The following is an 18,294-nucleotide window of genomic DNA, read 5'->3' as shown; positions in this document are numbered from 1 at the left end:
CTCCCCTGCACGCACACATGCATAGACACTATGACCATTTTTTAATTTCTTCTCAGTGTATATTTTTTGGGAGATTGCTACATAAAATGGTGGGGCTTTTTTTTGTAAATACCAGTCATAAAATAAATGTATTGTTGATTATCTCTTACATGTGCCAATGTTGAGAACCATTTCACAGATGAAATTAAATCACTAGACAACCCAAAGAAACTTTCTTTTCCCCATGTATTTCCAATTCCTTCCCCTGACTCCAGCCGTATCGCAATCTAATTAACAGCAGCTCAGTGTTCATTTTAGGTTCTTTTTGCTCCTTCCCATGTACTCTGGTAGTTAAATAGTACAACATGCAGTCAAAAGGAGCAAAGTGCCTGAGTACCTTCTGGGTAACTGATATTCTGACAACCATGTGATTATTAAAATAGGTCTTTCTGGACTAAAACAAAATATCTCACTAATAGAAATGTCTCCATTTGATGTCATGATATTATACCCTTTTAATTTAAATACACTAAAATAATTTTAGATCACTTCAATGATCTAATGCCATCTGTGACAGGAGCCAAAAAAAAAAAAAAAAAAGGCAAACCAGAGAGGTGGAGGCATTTGGGGAAGCATGACTGGAAAATTAACAGAAAAGTCAACTAATAAAGATAGACATACATCTCCTTTCCATTTTTGCAGTGATGAGACCATTTCTGTGCAACTTTGGGAAGTTGATGGGAAAAGAGATGCTAACAGAGATGGATCTACTCTATCTCATTTTATTGTACAGGGCTTTATTCTTTTTTAACAAAACTATTCCTTTACTCATTCTCTCATCTCCTTCCACAAGGATTTGAGTCACATTACAAAATATGCATAATGAAATAGAATAAATGTTTGAATGAAGGAATCTAGGCAAGAGGAAAATATGTGTAAGAAAATAAAGAAATGTCAGCTCTATTCATATCCTCAAGAAGAATTTTTGATTTGGTGCTAAGCTTTTCCACACAAAGAAAGGAGTGACCTCTCCTCCATTAGGAAATTCATGATGTCCCTATGATTAAAAATAATATATATCAGAAAATGGATCAGAGACCTAAATATAAGAACCAGGACCATAAAACTCCTAGAAGAAAATGTAAGGAGGCATCTTCAGGACCTTGTGTTAGGCAATGGTCTCTTAGACTTTATACCAGAAGCACAAATGATAGGAGAGAATGTAGATAAATGGGACCACATCCAAATGAAAAAAAAATTGTGTATCAAAGAACTTCATAATGAAAGTAAAAAGCCAACCTACAGAATGGGAGAAAATATTTGGAAACCACATTGATAGGGATCTAATATCCAGAATTTATAAAGAAATCCTACGACCCAACAGCAAAAAGACAAACAACCCAATAAAACAATGGGCAAAAGACTTGAATAGATATTTCTCCAAAGAAGATGTACAGATGGCCAAAAAGCACATGAAAAGATGCAAAGTAAAATAGCAAGAATTGGAGAGGATGTGGAGAAATAGGACCACTCATCCATTGTTGGTAGGATTATAAATTGCTACAGATGCTGTGAAAAATAGTTTGGTGGTTTCTCAGAAAGTTAAGTATAGAATTACCATATAACCTGCAAACCCGCTTCTAGATATATATTCAAAATAACTGAAAACAGCGACTCGAATAGATATTTGCACACCGATGTTCATAGTTGCATAGGTCACAATTGCCAAAAGATGGAAGCGACCCAAGTTGTTCATTAACCAAAAGGCAGATAAGCAAAATGTGATATATACATACAATGGAATAGTGTGCACCATGAAAAGGAGTGACTTTCCAATATATGCAACATGGATGAGACTTGAAGACATGCTGAGTAAATAAGCCAGACACAAAAGGAGAAATATTGTATGACCTCATTGATATAAAATAATTAGAATAAGCAAATTCATAGACTCAGAAACTAGAATACAGGTTACCAGGGGCTAGGAAGGGGGTAAGGAATGGGGAATTAAAGCTTAATCAGTACAGAATTTCTCTTGGGGGTGCTAGAAAAGTTTTGGTAATGGAAAATGGTGATAGGAGCACATTGTGAATGTAGTTAACAGCACTGAATTATTCATATGAATATGGTTAAAGAGGGAAAATTTAGATTATATTTATGTACTGAATTTAAAAATACATAAAATAGATAAAAGCAAAAAATGTTTATTTGGTAAAAATTTTTTATTTTGACTAGTGCATTTCCTAATATACCTTATGTAGACAGCTTAATTGAACACCGAAAAGTACATGGAACCTTGAGTAGGACATAAGATTTTGTTGGTTTGTCCAGAGTGATGCCCCAGTAAATCCCAGAGTGATTTGAACAGTGAATAAAAAAGTATTTGCAAAGTCCCCTTCAGGAAATGGTGAGAAAGGGGGAAAATTCAACTTCCCCAAGTTGAAGTCTTGATATTCTCACAAATAGTGCAGACAACCAAAGCTATAGGCTGAGCCCCCAATCTTGGGGTTTGTTCATAAGAAACTTAACCCCACAAAGGATAGGTCAAAAATAAATAAGTAAATAAATCATAGAACTGTACAACACAGTAAACTCCAGTGTAAACCATGGACAATCATAACATAATATTAATAGCACAATTATAAAATAGTCTTTCATCAGTTGTAACAAATGTACCATACTAATGCAAGGTGCATGTAATTGGGGGGAGGAGTGGGGAGGGTGTATATGGAACTCTTTTTTCTACATGATTTTTCTGTGAGCCTATAAATTCTCTAATTATAAAATTATTAAAACATAATAATATATGTCAAGAAGCACAATTTCTTATGCCATTGGGACCTGTAATTCTTTAAGAAGAAGACAGGCATCTGGGATATCACATACCTCCAGGAGAAACCAAATTCTCAAGGCAGCTTTTTGATATATATTGAAGAAGTGATGTCAAAACATGATTGGGTGAGAGCATTTCTAGAGGTAACTAAAACCTTACAGTGTAAGCACAGCACTCCTTGGGCAGGGCCAGCCTCGATGGAGGAGATTCACATAGTCATTTTGAGAAAACCCTCCATGGGATTCTGCCATGCAGCTTTTGTTAGGGATTGGATGGATGACAGAGTTATTTTCACATTGTTCATCTCTTGCCATAAGCCAGAGGGTCTTATTACAAAAGGGTGAGCTGTCCAACCCACACTGTCACTCCAGTAGCAGACTAGAGCCAGTCCCCTCCAAAACATGGAGTAGGACATCAGAAAGTTTATCTCTTTATTTTAACAATACGATTTCTTGCTTTGTCTTCTGAATATGATCTCCCTATTGGGCCTATCAACATTTTTCAGAATGTTTTATAGTTCTTTGTATAAAACCTAGTCCATTATCTGAAAATTAAAACAAGTATTTGACCTCCTGACAGTCTTAACAGAATCCTCTGAATGCATCAGAAATCTACATCAATATTTCTGATTTTATGGGTAATCTTGCAGGTTAGATTTGTATCACTTGCCTTTTATTGCAATGACAAGTTTTTGTGGAAAGACCATTCACTGGAAAGTAGAGCCAGTCATTGACAGGTTTGTGAGGATGATTTTATTTTGTTTAGAGATTTTCACATGTGTGTGCGTATATGTAAGAACTGAGAAAATTACTGGTGGACAGAACTCCATATTCCTTTTTATTTATTAATGGCAAAGGCAGGTTGCTTTTCTCACAAGGGAACTGCTCATGAATTTTCATTCAAAATAGTAAATTAGTGTCCACACTTTAATATGCTTAGAGTGGAAAGGGATTCTACATGCAACTGTGCATATCAGATTCCATGTCTGTAAATCTAAATTTTATTCTTTAATGGTATTATGATTGAGCTAGGTGCCACTGGTATATCTCCCTTCTGTGCTTACATGGCCATGTGGAATAAAAGATGATGAGAAATTGTGATCGATTAGTAGTATTTTATTTCAGTGAAATTCTTACACTATATTTTAGCAAGCTTTTGTTACCATTCCCTTTAGTATCTCTTTTGAAAACCACAGGCAAACTTCCCTGGGCAAATAGCATGAACAGTGGACACGTAGTGAATATTTGGGGAAAGAATCGATATGCTAAAGAAGCTAGGAAGATTGGCTCATTTAATGGAAATCCCAACATAGGTGATTTTGGATATGTTGGTGTGAAATGGACAATTAAGTATACAAATGGTGGATTCTTAATGCCCAAAATTATGTATTATTCAACTTAAGGTAGAAAAGCTGCAAAGCCTTTCTAGAGTTATCTTTTTTCTGCAACCAATAATTGCTCTATTTTGATGATTTCTTCATTTGGTTGTCTATTTTAATCAAAATTCCTTGGTGGACCAAACTGAAACCTCATATATTCACACACATACCTCCCATTGATTTCACTTGGTGAAACTTTATCGTTTAAGCAAAGTTTAAGTTGAAATGTTGAGTTAATCATGCTCACTTTAAATACCAAAGGCTGAATGCATTTATGTATTCAAACACTTAGCTAGTCAAACGTTAACTCCCATCAGGGATGAGAGAAAGGATTATTTCTTAAACTATGACAGCCTCACAAATAACATATAGCTTCTCAGTCTACAGAAAGCTGATGCTAAATAAAAGTCTGTTAGTATTTTATTTCTGTGGTGAAAAGCCCTGGAATTATTTTTTAGATTTAATAAAGCACCATGAAATGGTGGACAAAATGTTTGGAAATACTTGTGGTGATTCCCCACATTACTTAACTTAAGCTTAGAAATAAATATGAAAGAAAAAATATAATATCTCTATATCCTTGTTTCTGTCTCTACCAGAATCTCAGATGATCAAATAAATACATTCATTTTTCTATATTTGTTCAACAAAAGTTGATACTCACTTTGAAATAGGATTCTTTGTTCCCCCATAAATTGATTGAGCGCCTAAACTTCCTAAAATGGGAATATTATACCTACAACAGAATATCCAACTCTTTTATTCTGAAACCATATAGGATCAGGTATGTTTAGAAGCAATTGAAAGGGAAAAAATGCCAAGAGACCATCATAGAGATGTGTTGCTGTGTAATACTTTTCATTCATGGAGTACCACAAAGGTCTGCTTTCAGCCCCTCAAACATCTATGAGATTATATATGAGAGTGAATGAGTTCACATAAACCTAAACACAATTACAAAGAAAATTTTATGAGATAAATCCCTCTGAAAGAGCACTTCCTCTTGTTATATCCCTTCTAAGACTCTGAGCTCCTTGCCACAATTTCAGTAGCCTCTCTCCCTTCCGAAAAGAGAATGAACAGTGTTTGCCACTGGAAACTCAAGAAAAGAACCTGGTTCTGAATTCAGTTGACAGAATCAGCATATTCTTCAACGGGATATAGAACTGTTAACCAGTTCTGTGCCACTCTTGATAAATTTACTGTATACCGATCTTTTCTGTTTTCCTGTATAGTAACTGGCATTTTTCCTAGAGGGCTTTGCCTTTTATAAAATCATTTGAAAAACATTGAGCATACCTTTGCAGGTAATGTAAACATAAAAAGTAAACTGCTTCCTTATCTAAGAGGCTTCCTGAAATAATGAGAACATTAAACTGTATTCGTGTCAGAATCTTCCAAAAGAACCAACAAATAAGTCCTGTTGGTTTATTTCTGTTTTGCTACAAAGCTCTATTTGATGTCACTAAATTTGGGAAACTCAGGTCTTTTCCAAGCATGTGAATTAACACGTGGTCAAGAATCTGAAATCAGACACAAATGCTTAAAAAGGTCTTTGTTTTCTATACTAGGGCTTTGTGAGAATTTGTTGTTTGGAACAGTGAAAAAAATTTTACACCAATGATATGGAATACAGGATCATCATTTACTGTATCTAACAACCTCAAGTCTAAATATTCTCATCCAGGATGAAAAAAAGACTGTCCTGGAGTAAGAGCGGGTGTCTATGTTAGGTTCATTCACCCCTTGCAGGTCTCCAGTGTAGACTGTGCAGGAGTCTTAAATGTATTTTAACTAGAGATGGGTTTTGTTCTAAATCTCTTGAAAAGGAGAACAAAAGGAGGAAACAGCTCAATGGATGTAAAGGATATAATGAGCAAGTGAATAAAAAGTCCATGGTTCAGAACATTTTAACATTCTGTCTTTATTTTTCATTTATTTAAAATCTGTCCTTATTAAGAATTCTGTTTATGAATCTCCTTTACCTTTCATTACAGAAAGGAGGCAGTAAAAGAATTGGGAAGGCATGTAACATTATTTGAGCACCTATTGCTATCATTAAGCAAATATGCCATTATCATATGTTACAGACAAAATTTTGCCTTCAGATTGAGTGAAGAAGCCTGTTCATGTTGCTTTGGTTTTAGCATTTGGAAATGAGGTACTATTGTCTCTGTCACATGCTACTCTGAAATTGCCCTTGTCTGAATGAAGGTTTTTCATTGGTTATCTACATCCATTCATCACCATTCATCAGGAACAATGCTGGGCACTAGTATTGTAAAGAGAATAAATTCATCCCTTGTCCTTGAACTGCTTAATGTAATCAAATAAAGTTGCTTAAAATAATCAATTGCTTAAATAAGCAACATTTTTAAAACATCATGTACATATGTGAAAATAAGCTTATTTTCTTGCTGATTGATGATTTTTAAGACACACCCATATAATACTTATCTAGGAAAGCAAGAAAACTTGCTTTAAGACCAGAGTTCAGACTCTTAAACACAGTGCTTACACTTCACTAATAAACTGAACTTCTCTTTGGGAGCAATCTCTTGGGATAGACTCTCAGTCTTTCAGATTTCCTATCCGGCTCCCTTGTCTTCTCCAAAGCAGCACCTGAGCATGTAGGAGACCTAACGTGACTGTGATCCCGGACTGTAACGGGGCCCCCTGGCTTCACATGGTGCTTAACTGCAGGCTGCTCGGGTCCACTGAAGTGGGCTTGGTCTTGCTCTGGACATTATGAGGGCTCCCCCAAAGAGAGCTAGGGATCATCTAGCTTGTGTTATTTTCTCTTGGCCTGGTCAGGTCCCACTGGTATTTCCTGCTGACTCGGCCTCATCTCTGCCCTCTCTGGCCCTGCTGCCTCCCTGAGGCCTGGCTTCAGAGGCCCATCTGGCTCTTCTTGGGATCACTGTGACCTGTTGCTATGTCAACACCATCCATCAAGTTTACCAGCTTATGTCTTAGGAACCTGGGAATCTCCTTTTTTGGGGGGATGAAAGAACAGAGTAGCAAAGGTAGTCTTAACCAAAGCTTTATCTGTGACTCCAATACCCCCACCCTAAATTATTGGGAAACCCTGTATTAAGCGGCTTCTTCCCAGAATTCTAAGCTAGGAAAGGAGCTAATATCCTTGTACTTGTGCCTGTATTCTCCATCTGTCTTACATGTGTCCACTCTAGGACATAGGCCAAGAGAGGGGTGGTCAGGACACACAACTGAACACCGGCTTCTCCTCCTTTTATTTCCTTATTTCCCAAATCCAAGTGAGCTTTCCCCTTCCTTTCTCCTTGGCTTTTCTTCTTAGTTTGTATGCTGTATGGTGGTGTCACCTTTCATTCTTTTTCCATGTGAGTATCCTGTTATTGTAGCACCATTTGTTAAAGTTTTTGGTTTTTTTGTTTTTGTTGGTTTGTTTGTGGGAAGTTCATGGGCCAGGAATCGAACCTGGGTCCCCACTTGGCAAGCAAGAATTCTACCACTGAACTACCCTTGCACCCCCTTCTCCCTGGCCTTTTTTTTTTTTTTTTTTTGCATGGGCAGGCTCCGGGAATTAAACCCGGGTCTCCAGCATGGCAGGCAAGAATTCTGCCACTGAGCCACCATTGCACTGCCCCCCCAGGCTTTTAATACTACTCTAGATTATACTCTCCTACTTTCTGGGGTGGCATTCCCCCTTTCACCTATCTTGATGTTTAAAATATGAGGGGCACAAGAAGAGAGAAATAGTGATCATAATTCAGGAGGTATTTAGTGGAACAAAATACTTAATAGTCACTCACTGAGTTCAGAAAGACTGGTGGTTTATTTGTCCTTATTACAGTGATTGGTTTGTTTTTTAGTATTTTGAGATAGGACACTATTTCGGATTTTATGTGTATGCTTGAAGTCTTTGCTGCTCAAAAAAATGTAGGCTCTCAGGCCCCATCTACAACCTGTGGACCAATGTCTGCACGGTGACAAGGCCCTCAGCTGCTCCGTGCACACAGCAGTTGGAAAAGTACAGCTCTAGGCTTCCATGGCCTCACTGAGGGTTGGCTACTTCACATATACCCACATCGGCATTCAGCAAACAACTGTTAATCAATTCCGTGCGTTAAAGATCCCTGCCCTTGGGTGCTTATGGTCCTAATCAAGAATCTTTACAATTATGGTACAGTAATTAAAATAAAATAGACAATTCTTGATCTAGTTTCCCCCATCACCAGACATACCTAAAATTTTTAACAGATCTATTAAGATTACCCTGTAAGTTATTAAAAGTGGATGTTAATTTTCTTAGAAAGTAGTCATTTAATGCATAGAGGGAGACAGGAACAAGATAATAATAAGATGCTCCCTTGATAAATCCAGATTCATACCTGAGGCTGCAACTTCATTTGTACTGATAGGGGTTTTCACGGTGTCAGTTTGACAGGACTCTTAAGATTTCTTTGAGGGAATGATGTTTTTTTGGTGGGTGTGGGTGTGGGGTGGGGAGGACAAAGTCATAGTTTTTCATCCTGCACTTTCATTTTCTGATCACAGTGTTTTAGAAGAATCTGTGCTTTACTTATTCACCAGGCTTTCAATAGAGAATCGCATTAATCCTTTTAAGCTCCTTATTCTAATGATTTATTTTGTTGAAAACCATAGTGATCCTCCTTTGAATTTTAATGATTGCTGGCTATTCAAGGATTCATTGTTTTGACTTCCTGTCCTTACCTTTGTTTCCTACATGTCTGTGGGGAACACCTGTCTAATACTGGATCTGCCCCTGGTTCTCACAGGCTTACGAGAGTCACTCAAGCCTCTCTCAGAGTGTTAAGCTGAAATGCTGGCTGCTCATCCATGACAATAATTGTAGGCTATATGTTTGCTGAGATAGGCAGATAGACAGTAGAGGGACAGAAAAACAATTGAGTCATTTCCCAGTGAAAAGAATATTTCAGATATGCTAATATATTTTGACCATTGTAGGGAAATTCGTTAAGTGTGGTACTCTAAGTCATAAATCTATTGGAATGTGATAGATAATAGTAGATAAGAGAGGGGTTCACATTTCACAGGTGCTGTTCTTGCCCCCAATTCTGGACCATCTAACATTCCACAAGTCACTGACCCTCCAGTTCTCAGACTATTAAATACGGCATACTCTCGTTCATGTACCCAGTGGTGGTTCTTTCCTTCAGGTGCTATAAATAAAAGGCTTAGCAAATTGAAGCTGTTATGATATGTCTAAGGTATGAGCATTGGAATTAGGTTATGATTTGAAAATCTAAGAGGTGGCTGTGTCCCAGCCCCGGCTTCCCATTTTGCCCACTGCATAACCACACAGAGAGTTTTTCCCTTTCCTTTTTATAGGTATTGTCTAAGAACATCATAGGTTTTCGAGAATATATTATTCTAAGATGAGATTTTAACAACTACCGTATATTTATACATAATACATTTTGTGCCTTATCTACAGGCTTCTGGACTTTGATTCAGAATATCAGGAGCTCTGGGATTGGCTGATTGACATGGAATCCCTTGTGATGGACAGCCACGACCTGATGATGTCAGAAGAGCAGCAGCAGCAACTTTACAAGGTTAGAGCTACCCTTCCTGCCTTTACCTTGCTGTGGAAGATCTGATTAGCCTGACAAGTCCCTTTCTCTCTCAGGATATCTTTGCGTTCATTGTACGTATCATGGTGTCTATTTAGAATTCCCTTCCCTGTCCCCAAACTCATTTCCATCCCTTGTGTGCTGACAGGCTGCACCCACATCATAATTGCAAGAAAGTTCCCTTTATCACATTCTATTTGGTGTAATTCTATAGAAGGACAAAGATTTATCTTCAAGATGAAAAGCAATAAATGCAACCGCATTAATAAGTACACTGGAACAAAACGAAGGATAAATGGACTGGTAACATTTAATGAAACGTTTTGATTGGAGCACTCAGATGGATTTTATCCACCCCAAGATCTTCCTAGAGAAAAAAGAAGTTTACCTTCAGTTTTGCTTGCTGGCTGCTTCTGGAGTACAGGGCTCCTCCAATTTAATGTTTATTGGTGATACATAAAGCAGACATTGTCATATTAAGTCAATACGTTTGCATGTGATTTAAGAAGACTGGCTTGCAACTCATATTGATTGCAGACAGTCCATCTAATAAATATCTGTATGGTTTTCCATGTCTGCTAATTCACCCTTAGCCTAGTGTGTTTTACCAGTTCTACTTAACAAATAGTCTTAAAAGTTCTTACAAAACAGCCATGTGACTTTGAAAAAAATGCTTGCAAAATTCACAATGCCCAAAAAAGCTGTTGGGGAGGGAAGAGGGACTTTCTATTCAAATATCAGACTGCAGTAAATCTTTCTCATTTAGGCAATTTTTATTGGAGTAATTCTGACAGTTGTCATCCTTGAATTGCTTTGAGCATATGGCATATTTCAAAGAGCAGATTGTGAATCATAAAAAATAAAATTAATAACTAACTACAGAATCAGCAACAGTATAATGATAAGAAACAACTACCCTCTAGCTTTAAAAATTTCTTATAGAATAAGAAGTACAGTCAAGGTCAAACAAAAATTGTTTTCTTTTCTTCTTCAATTTTATCATTTTTAGTTGCCTTTCTTTAATTTTCAGCTTTTACCTCCTCTAAACGGAGATATTTGTAGTTTTAAAGGTATACTTTAATTAGTCTCCCTGGGAATCATCTTAGTTAAGAGAAGATATAAGCTCCTCAGGGACTCAGTAAATGGGGACATTATACCTCTAGAGAATTTCATTCAATTTTAAGTTTGTTGACTATTGGCTGTTTCCTATATGGATAGCTGTCCATGTCAACAATAAGCTATCCATTATATGTTCTGGCATCAAACTTAGTAGCAATCTCAACCTAAAAGTAACCAAGACTAAGTTATTTCACATTTCAGGTGAGTCTCAAGAATTATATATTAAAATGTATCAATAAATATATTAATTTAGTAACAGAACAATATTTGCTTTATTCCTAAGACTTGAGCATTAAAATTAGACCCAAACAGAAAAAATAAATACTTCAAGGTTACTTAATCTTAAGATGTTATCTCAGATTTTGTTGCACTCATGATGTCAAATAACATTTCCTTTCTTCTTGAAGCATTCAGTATTTTGCACATAAGCCACTATTTTCTCAAAAACAGGGCTTTTCTTTGTCAAAACCACATGCATATAATTTACATCACAATTAATAGGAAATCATTGAACAAAATGTGCAGTCTTCTTTTTCTTGTGGTTTCTTTGTAAATGCTCTGCCTGATAATTCTCATTCTGGCATATTGTAGGCCATTATTCCACCCACTCAGTATTTCTTAGTTATAGACTTTTCCAAACATTTTCTGTACTAGTTCTTCATTTATGACTCATGTCCAGTCATCATCCTTCTGATTTTACACTCAACATATCTGAGATCATTATAGCAATACCAAGCTCCGCATTTGGCTTTAAGCAAAATTAAAGATTAAGTTAGGAACTGAGAGCAAATGCTACACAGTTCTCTAGAGCCTCTCTTTATATGATCCTCCAAATTATTCCAGAGGTTTTAGAAACTACAAAACAATCCTGAGGAAATTGTCTAAAGAGAGTTTCATTTAGAACTTGGGGTTGCCCCTAAATTAGAAAAACTGATAGAAGAGGATTAATTTGAGTTCTTCCCCAAGAATCCTTAGGGATTCCCAAGTTGAGTCAAAATTTTTAATATCCCATATCTCTGTTCCAATATGCCTTCCCAGGAATCAACTGAGCTGGCATCTTGGGGGAAGAGGGTAGGGAGGCAGTACCTATTGCTCATAGAGACCTCTGGAGAAGTTAGGCTTTTCAGTTGGTCCCCAAGCCTTCTTCGGCTTCCAATACCATTTGAGACTACTTAAATCATCCTTTAATCTTTAGATTTGTTGGCCCCCAAAATGACCAATGATGTATCAGCATTTCTTATTGAGGGCACTTTATTACAGATAAAGCGCTTTCTTGTTTGCTTGTGGGGCCACTCCTTGCATTGCAGGACCTTTTACTATTTGTGTTCCCCAATCATTGTGATGACTCAATGATCCTTAGCCCATTCCAAACATCTGTCTCTTTGGTAGAGTGGACTGGTTATAGAGTGAACTGGAATCATTGCATAACTGCTAGGTTTCATTCCAGCTTGTTCTCCTAGTTTATACTTCCTTAGTGATCAGCTGTAATCCCTTTAAGGAGAGCCTATTTTCTCCATTTCCCATGGTACTAATTATGTACTTTCACAACATGCCAAGTCTCTCTCCCTTTCTTCTCTCTGCACTTATACTTCCTAACTCTCTACAGAATTATGCATACTAATATTCCCTTTCTTTCTTTTTCTATATGTTTATGCTTCTTAAGTTAAAGCCCAAACACTTCATTCTCAAGCCTTGGACAAATCTATGTACATTGTATTAGTCAGGATTCTCCCGAGAAACTATCAGGCTATATATATATATATATATATATATATATATATATATATATGTATATGTATATGTATGTACATGTAAATAGTAAGAGATTTATTATAGAAATTGGCTCATGTGACCATGGTGAATAGCAAGTCCAAAGTCTGTTGTTATGAACTCCAATGAAGGTGAGATTGAACTCCCCAGGAGAAGCAGACTGGCTGAAGTAGAGGCAGGAATTCTTTCTTATATTTGAAATCATCAGTTCTGGCTTTAAGATCTCCAATTGATGAGATGAGGAAACTCCCTTCATTGCGGAAGGCAATCTCCTTTTTTGACTATAGATGTAATCAGCCATAGATGCAGTCAACTGATTATATTTCCATCTACAAAATTCTCTTACATTCACAGGCCAGTGCTTGCTTGACCAAACTGGACACCATAACCTAGGAAAATTGATACATAATAGTAAACTTCAAATACATGCAGATTGTCTTCCTTCTTTTAAAACTTTTCATAACACCAAGAACAGTATTCTGTACTTGTAGTCTACACATTGTGAGGCAAGCACCTTACATAATTGAGACTGAACTTGCAGTTGTTGAGTTCAAGATTGAATGATGGAAATGAAGCTCATGTTCCCTGATATTAATGGAAAAAAGAAAGAGGGTGAAACTTTTAAGGGAGACCTTCAGCTGAACGATGGTAAAATCACAGGAAACTGTAGACTAGGGCAGAATCATTATTCCTGCTATCACAGAATCTGAAACCTTTGCTCTCTCCCTGGGTGGCTCTCTGTATTTCATCACTCAACTCCTTTACTGACAGAGTCATGCTCGATCCCCGATTCATGCATTGCTCAATCCTAGGGGTTGACTCTCAAGGTCCACATTTGGAAATTTGGGACTAGAGAAAATCAAGAAAGATGGCAGTTAATGAGAGTGACATTTATTTAGCCCTTTCATATTAGCTATTACCTTCTTGACATCACCTATTTATCTTATATTCTGATCTCTGCTTGAAAATCACCTGACCATAACTCTGAGCTATGGAGCTAGCAGATAAATACCCTAGGCTGTCCATTCAGCCGACTCCTGAATGGGGCATCATCGTGGCATCTCAGTTTCTTGAAACCAGTGAACACCAAGGAACTTATAAATGAGAAGAGTTGAATTTAACAGGCCAAAATACATTGACACAAACTGACAATTTAGAAACTTGATTACTACAAAGGATTATAAAGTGCTATTTCTGTTTAAATCATTTTCATAGTATTTTCAGATCGCCATAAATTTAAGACTATTTTTTTTTGCAATCTAATTTAAACTGCAGGATCCTAAGAACAACCTAATTCTTATTAAAAACCAACCACTTCCTTTTTAAAATATATGTTCTCCTTTGTTTTGAGAAGAGTCATCCTGTCTATGTCTTCCCTTCCATCTTCTCTGACTTGCCCCATCTCTGAATAGTACCTTCTGAAGGCATTTTCTAATAAACATTGACAGTATCATCAGCCCAGAAAATGCAAACATAGTCCTTTCTTGTTTTTTCTCCCTCAGTCTAAGAATCAACTCCTGGAAGAATTTGCTCTCACTCGCTCACCTTCTTTCTCTTCATTCTTCTTTACTTCCTAAGAAGGACAAATTAATTTGTCAAAAGTAACCATCATGATTTTCAAAGTTCAGCTCCTATTTGGACTAGAGTTACGAAGCCAGAATTCATAATCACAGGGAGCTGTCACTCTGCTGGTCTGTGTGCGCATTAACTATTAATGGAGAAATATTTAAAACCCACATACAAAGGAAAAGCTCCATTTTTTTTTTCATTTCTGCAGATCAAAGGGGTCATTATTCTTGGGCTCAGAGAAGCTCCAGACACTTTTCCCCCCATCCTGTAAATTTTATAGATTGAGTAACCTGGAAGCTTTGCGACAATCAGAGAATTGTGGCTCAGGCTGCTGCAGCTGCTGCTGTCCCCACCTTCCCCAGCAGGCACAGCTGACTTCATCATGTTGTGAGGGTGTGCTCCGCCAGCGACCCCTTACCTGTGCACAAAGTAACGCAGGTTTTCTGCCATCCCAGAGCATCGATGACAGAGCTCCTAGTGATCCTGGATTGGCTGGGGGACCAGAGTTCAAGGGTAAATCTCTAGTGCCAAATTCAGAAGTTACAGTCTGGTGATTATTTTTACAATTGAACAAGAGTTGTTTTCATGTAGTATGAAGCTCACTGAAACACTGCATTTATCAATTTGTTCCTTGAGTGAATGGCTTAGCCATTCCTCATCTATAAAATGTTGAATTATATGGCTTCTAAGGTCCTTTCCAGCTTAAAAATAGTAAAAATTCGCACCCATTTTAACACCTTTATACTTTCAGGGATGCTTGTACTTAAGATTTTATATTTAATTTTGAGGCTAATTGCCCACATCGTTCTGTTTTGTTTTTGTTTTTTCTTGTGGGAAAAAAACAAAATTTCTACATTTTCCCATTGGTATAAGTATTATTTATAATGCACAGAAAGGATCATTCATTTTGCATTCATTTTGCATAATACAATGCTTACTCAACAGATTGATTACATTTTTATCCTGCTTTGGATTTGAGATCGTTTAAAACATACAAATGAGAATAATAAAAATATTTTTCAATTATCAAATCAAATCAGAACTGGGAAAAAATATACACAGACTAGAGACTACTTATGTGAAAAAAGTTATTATGCAGCTACATAGGCTTCTATGCAGTAACTATAACATGATCCCATGTTTTATTCTGAGTTTCCTGGTGGTGAAAGCAAAAAGGGAAATGTGTTCAAATGCAAAGCTTGTATTTTCCAGGAGAAAAGGGTAACATTTCCTTTGAAGAAATTGAGAGTTTATTTTGATACTCAGATATGAAACATTTTATTTTAGGATTTTTTAAAATAAAGGACTAGAATTATATGTTAGAGAAATATCTAGTATCTTATAAGTACATTTCTAACCATAATACTTTTGACAAGCTAATTGATTCTTTTTGTCTAACTCTTCTACCAGGTAATGTACAGTTACCAGGTAACTGACTTTGAGTACAGTTATCGTCAAAAGGTGACTCCTTTTGGTGAAAGTTTGGCCAGGTGAATTTGTAAGCGAGGAGATCAATATTAAATATTGGAAAAGAGAACAATATTAGTAAAGCAAGAGAGAATTATAAGCATTAAAGAGAAAGATGTGCAGTTAGTAAAAATTTGTTAATATGAAGTAACCAAACAAAAAAGAATAAAGGAATAAAATACAGTTATATCACAGATAGATGTGTGGATGGATGTGTAGATAAGAAAATGCTAAAGACCAAACACAAACAAAAAAATAAACAAATGAAGAACTGATTTAGCTAAAAAAAAAAAAAGCAACAGAATAAGGAGTAGGTGAAAATTAAAATGTTACTTTGGAGAGTTTGGGTGTATGTTAGATCACAAGTGTTATGACTTTTAAAAGAAACATATGGAATGGAATAAGAAATTCTGGGAAATAAGAAACTGAGAGGAGAGGAAGAAAATAGGATATAGTTGATTTGTTATTTTATACCTATTGATACCAAAATGATGCTTTCATAGCTATGAACTGATCATAGAAAACAGATTAATCGTGCAATTCCTATATTTTATAAATTCACAAATTTCAACCCACAATGTAGATATCTTTCATTTTGTGCTGGGCCAGATTAATCTAAATAATTTAAAATGTGACTTGACCTTTCACAGTGAGACTCTGTGAATGTGAAAACCTTGTGTCTGATGCTCCTTTTAGCTACTATATCAACAGAAGAGTAGAACATATGGAATAAAATAAATAATAGGGGGAACAAATGTTAAAATAAATTCAGTTTGAAATAGTGGTAAATGAAAGCGAGGGGTAAGGGGTATGGTACGTATAGTTTTTTTTTCTCTATTATCATTTTATTTCTTTTTCCGTTGTCTTTTTATTTCTTTTTCTAAATCGATGCGAATGTACTAAGAAATGATGAATATGCAACTATGTGATGATATTAAGAATTATTGATTATATATGTAGAATGGAATGATTTCTAAATGTTTTGTTTGTTAATTTTTTTAATTAATAAAAAAAATGTGGCTTGACTATCTTTATGGCTCAAATGTAAGGTTCTTGAGCCCCTATAAATGTGATGCTCTGCCAGTTCGTAGTACAGGTCACAGTAGCTAACCCTAAACTAGAAGAATATCCATTAACTTGTTTTAAAATTTCATATATTGGTATATAAAATAGAAACACCCTTCAAAAAAATGAAATTCTGTTAATTAGGCCCTATGTTGTGATTTCAGTACTGAATTTTACATTTCTACCTTGATTGTTCAAAATGAAATAAACTACTAGTTATTGAGCAGTTTCAAGGTAAAAATGTACCGGATACAGCAGGCACTAGTACTTAATGATAATTTTTACATTTTTTCAAGTAGATTAATTGGATAGCTTAAAACTCCATTAAAATAAGAATATGCCTAAAATCATTATAATACTTCAAATTATCTAGTCATTCTTAAAGTGAAACACCTCGACCATCTCTGCTGCCATCTAGAAATGAATTTACTGTTCTATTTTTATGAAAGCTCAAAAAGTGCTTAGATTAACTGTCATATTAGCTTGAGTTTTGATGAATCAGTATTGGCCATGATACTTGAACACAAGCACGCATACACACACACACACACACACACACACACACACACATTTCCTTTGAGAGAAAGAGGGAGAGGGAAAAACTTGTCCTGAAAATGTTGAGGGAAAAAAGTAGACGGATGTGCTCATTGATCAAAACATGAAACGCTGTTTGTGCTGGAGCCTCTAATTCCTATTGAATCACGTTTTAAAAGAAATGAAGGTTGAGGGGGGTCGGATAATGTTAAGAGAATAGGATGCCAGTAAATAGTTGGCCCTGTGATGGAGGGGCCGGGAAGCAGAGCCCTGCCCCAGTTTTGTCCCTCATGGGCGAGCTCCTGTGTCCTGAAGGCGCCCTGGTTGGGCCGGGGCTGCCTCTGCTGCTTTGTGCTGCTCTCCCCGGCCTGGCCCGCTCTGGCCTAGAGTGGATCACACAAGCCGTGGGGAAAGTTTCCCTCATTTGCATCACTTCTAGACAGCCCTGTCGTACTCTTTGCTGACAGGAAGTCGCTGTCTTTGTCACCTTTTCTCAGGGCCCTCCTTTTGGCAGGGATGAGCCACGTGACCACGCTTAATCACAACAGTGCTGGCTCAGGGCTCCATGACATGTTTTCCTCAGCGCTTCACCAAATGGGGCAGAGGAGTCAGTAGGAAATGACTGCATTCATTTTAGGGTGAAAAGATAATTAACGCTTGAAGGACTCGCGCTACCACCTATGGAATTATTATTCAAATTAAGTTAGTTTATCAAAAACTCATGAAAACCATCTCCCCTAATGCAACTGTTTTAAAAAATAAACCTTGAATAGTGAGAACTGGGCATTTGTGGGGGAGAGTGGGAAGAAGGCAGGGAGAGGGGGAGTCAGGAGAGGGGAAGAGAGGGAGGGGCTGGGAGAAGGAGGGCAATCGCTGCAGGCATTAGCTGTGTTTGAAAAAACAACTTAAATGGGCTAAAACTTCAACATTTAGAACTGAAGGCTGGAGCATGTAAAACGCTTACTTAGATGATATGAATAGGA

At 36.7% G+C, this 18,294-nt stretch overlaps 1 protein-coding gene across 11 annotated transcripts in view; it reads left to right on the top strand.

Moving 5' to 3' along the window:
• AKAP6 (A-kinase anchoring protein 6) overlaps positions 1–18,294 on the top strand; it is a 661,506-nt gene that overhangs the window by 543,912 nt on the left and 99,300 nt on the right. For all 11 annotated transcript variants that reach the window (XR_013162220.1, XM_077126982.1, XM_077126983.1 and 8 more), the window contains one exon: positions 9,649–9,769. Coding sequence is in view for 10 of the 11 variants with exons in the window: in XM_077126982.1 (XP_076983097.1) it covers positions 9,649–9,769 (121 nt within the window). In the remaining variant the exon portion in view is untranslated. The remainder of the gene's footprint in view (positions 1–9,648; positions 9,770–18,294) is intronic.

Source organism: Tamandua tetradactyla, chromosome 14, assembly GCF_023851605.1.
Source record: "Tamandua tetradactyla isolate mTamTet1 chromosome 14, mTamTet1.pri, whole genome shotgun sequence".
Taxonomy (NCBI): domain Eukaryota; kingdom Metazoa; phylum Chordata; class Mammalia; order Pilosa; family Myrmecophagidae; genus Tamandua; species Tamandua tetradactyla.
This window is presented reverse-complemented; position numbering and strand designations above follow the sequence as displayed.